The 474-nt window shown below is 36.1% G+C and overlaps 1 protein-coding gene across 2 annotated transcripts in view; it reads right to left on the bottom strand.

Moving 5' to 3' along the window:
* LOC119582019 (ficolin-2-like) overlaps positions 1-474 on the bottom strand; it is a gene marked incomplete at its 5' end in the record, with an annotated part of 5932 nt that overhangs the window by 3235 nt on the left and 2223 nt on the right. Inside the window, 1 exon segment of one of the 2 annotated variants that reach the window (XM_037930220.1) lies at positions 41-145. In XM_037930220.1, coding sequence (XP_037786148.1) covers positions 41-145 — 105 coding nt within the window. 2 annotated transcript variants of the gene reach the window in all.

Here is a 474-nt window from a genome sequence, read left to right as displayed (position 1 = left end):
ACATATAAATAAATGCATAAAACGACACTGAGGCATTTACCTGGTCGTATGTGACAGTACAGACCTTAACACAATGGCCGTTGGGGAATAGACGTTACGATGGCTTATGGATACCCTGCCTAGTGTTTCACTGATTTCGGATAATCTGCCGAAAAAAAACAGTCATTAAATGCGGTTTTCTTTTGTTAAGAGATTAATAAATGAATTGATAGATAGATAGATAGATAGCATATGAAAATTAAAGAGAATAAAGAAACAGAAAGATTTATACATATAAAAAGAAAAAAGATGCTTGAATTGGTGAAATTGGATGTTAAGATTATGCTTCGTTGTACACGAGGTTTTAGACTATGGGAATAAAGATAAGTGCATTTTTCCCTATGTCTGTTCCTTGCTTTCGTTTTCGTTTATTCGCGGTTGTGCACTCTCACCGTCCCACTTCTCTTTTTCTGTCTCTGCTTCTCTGTCTGCCTG

Source organism: Penaeus monodon, chromosome 15 (genome assembly GCF_015228065.2).
Source record: "Penaeus monodon isolate SGIC_2016 chromosome 15, NSTDA_Pmon_1, whole genome shotgun sequence".
Taxonomy (NCBI): domain Eukaryota; kingdom Metazoa; phylum Arthropoda; class Malacostraca; order Decapoda; family Penaeidae; genus Penaeus; species Penaeus monodon.
This window is presented reverse-complemented; position numbering and strand designations above follow the sequence as displayed.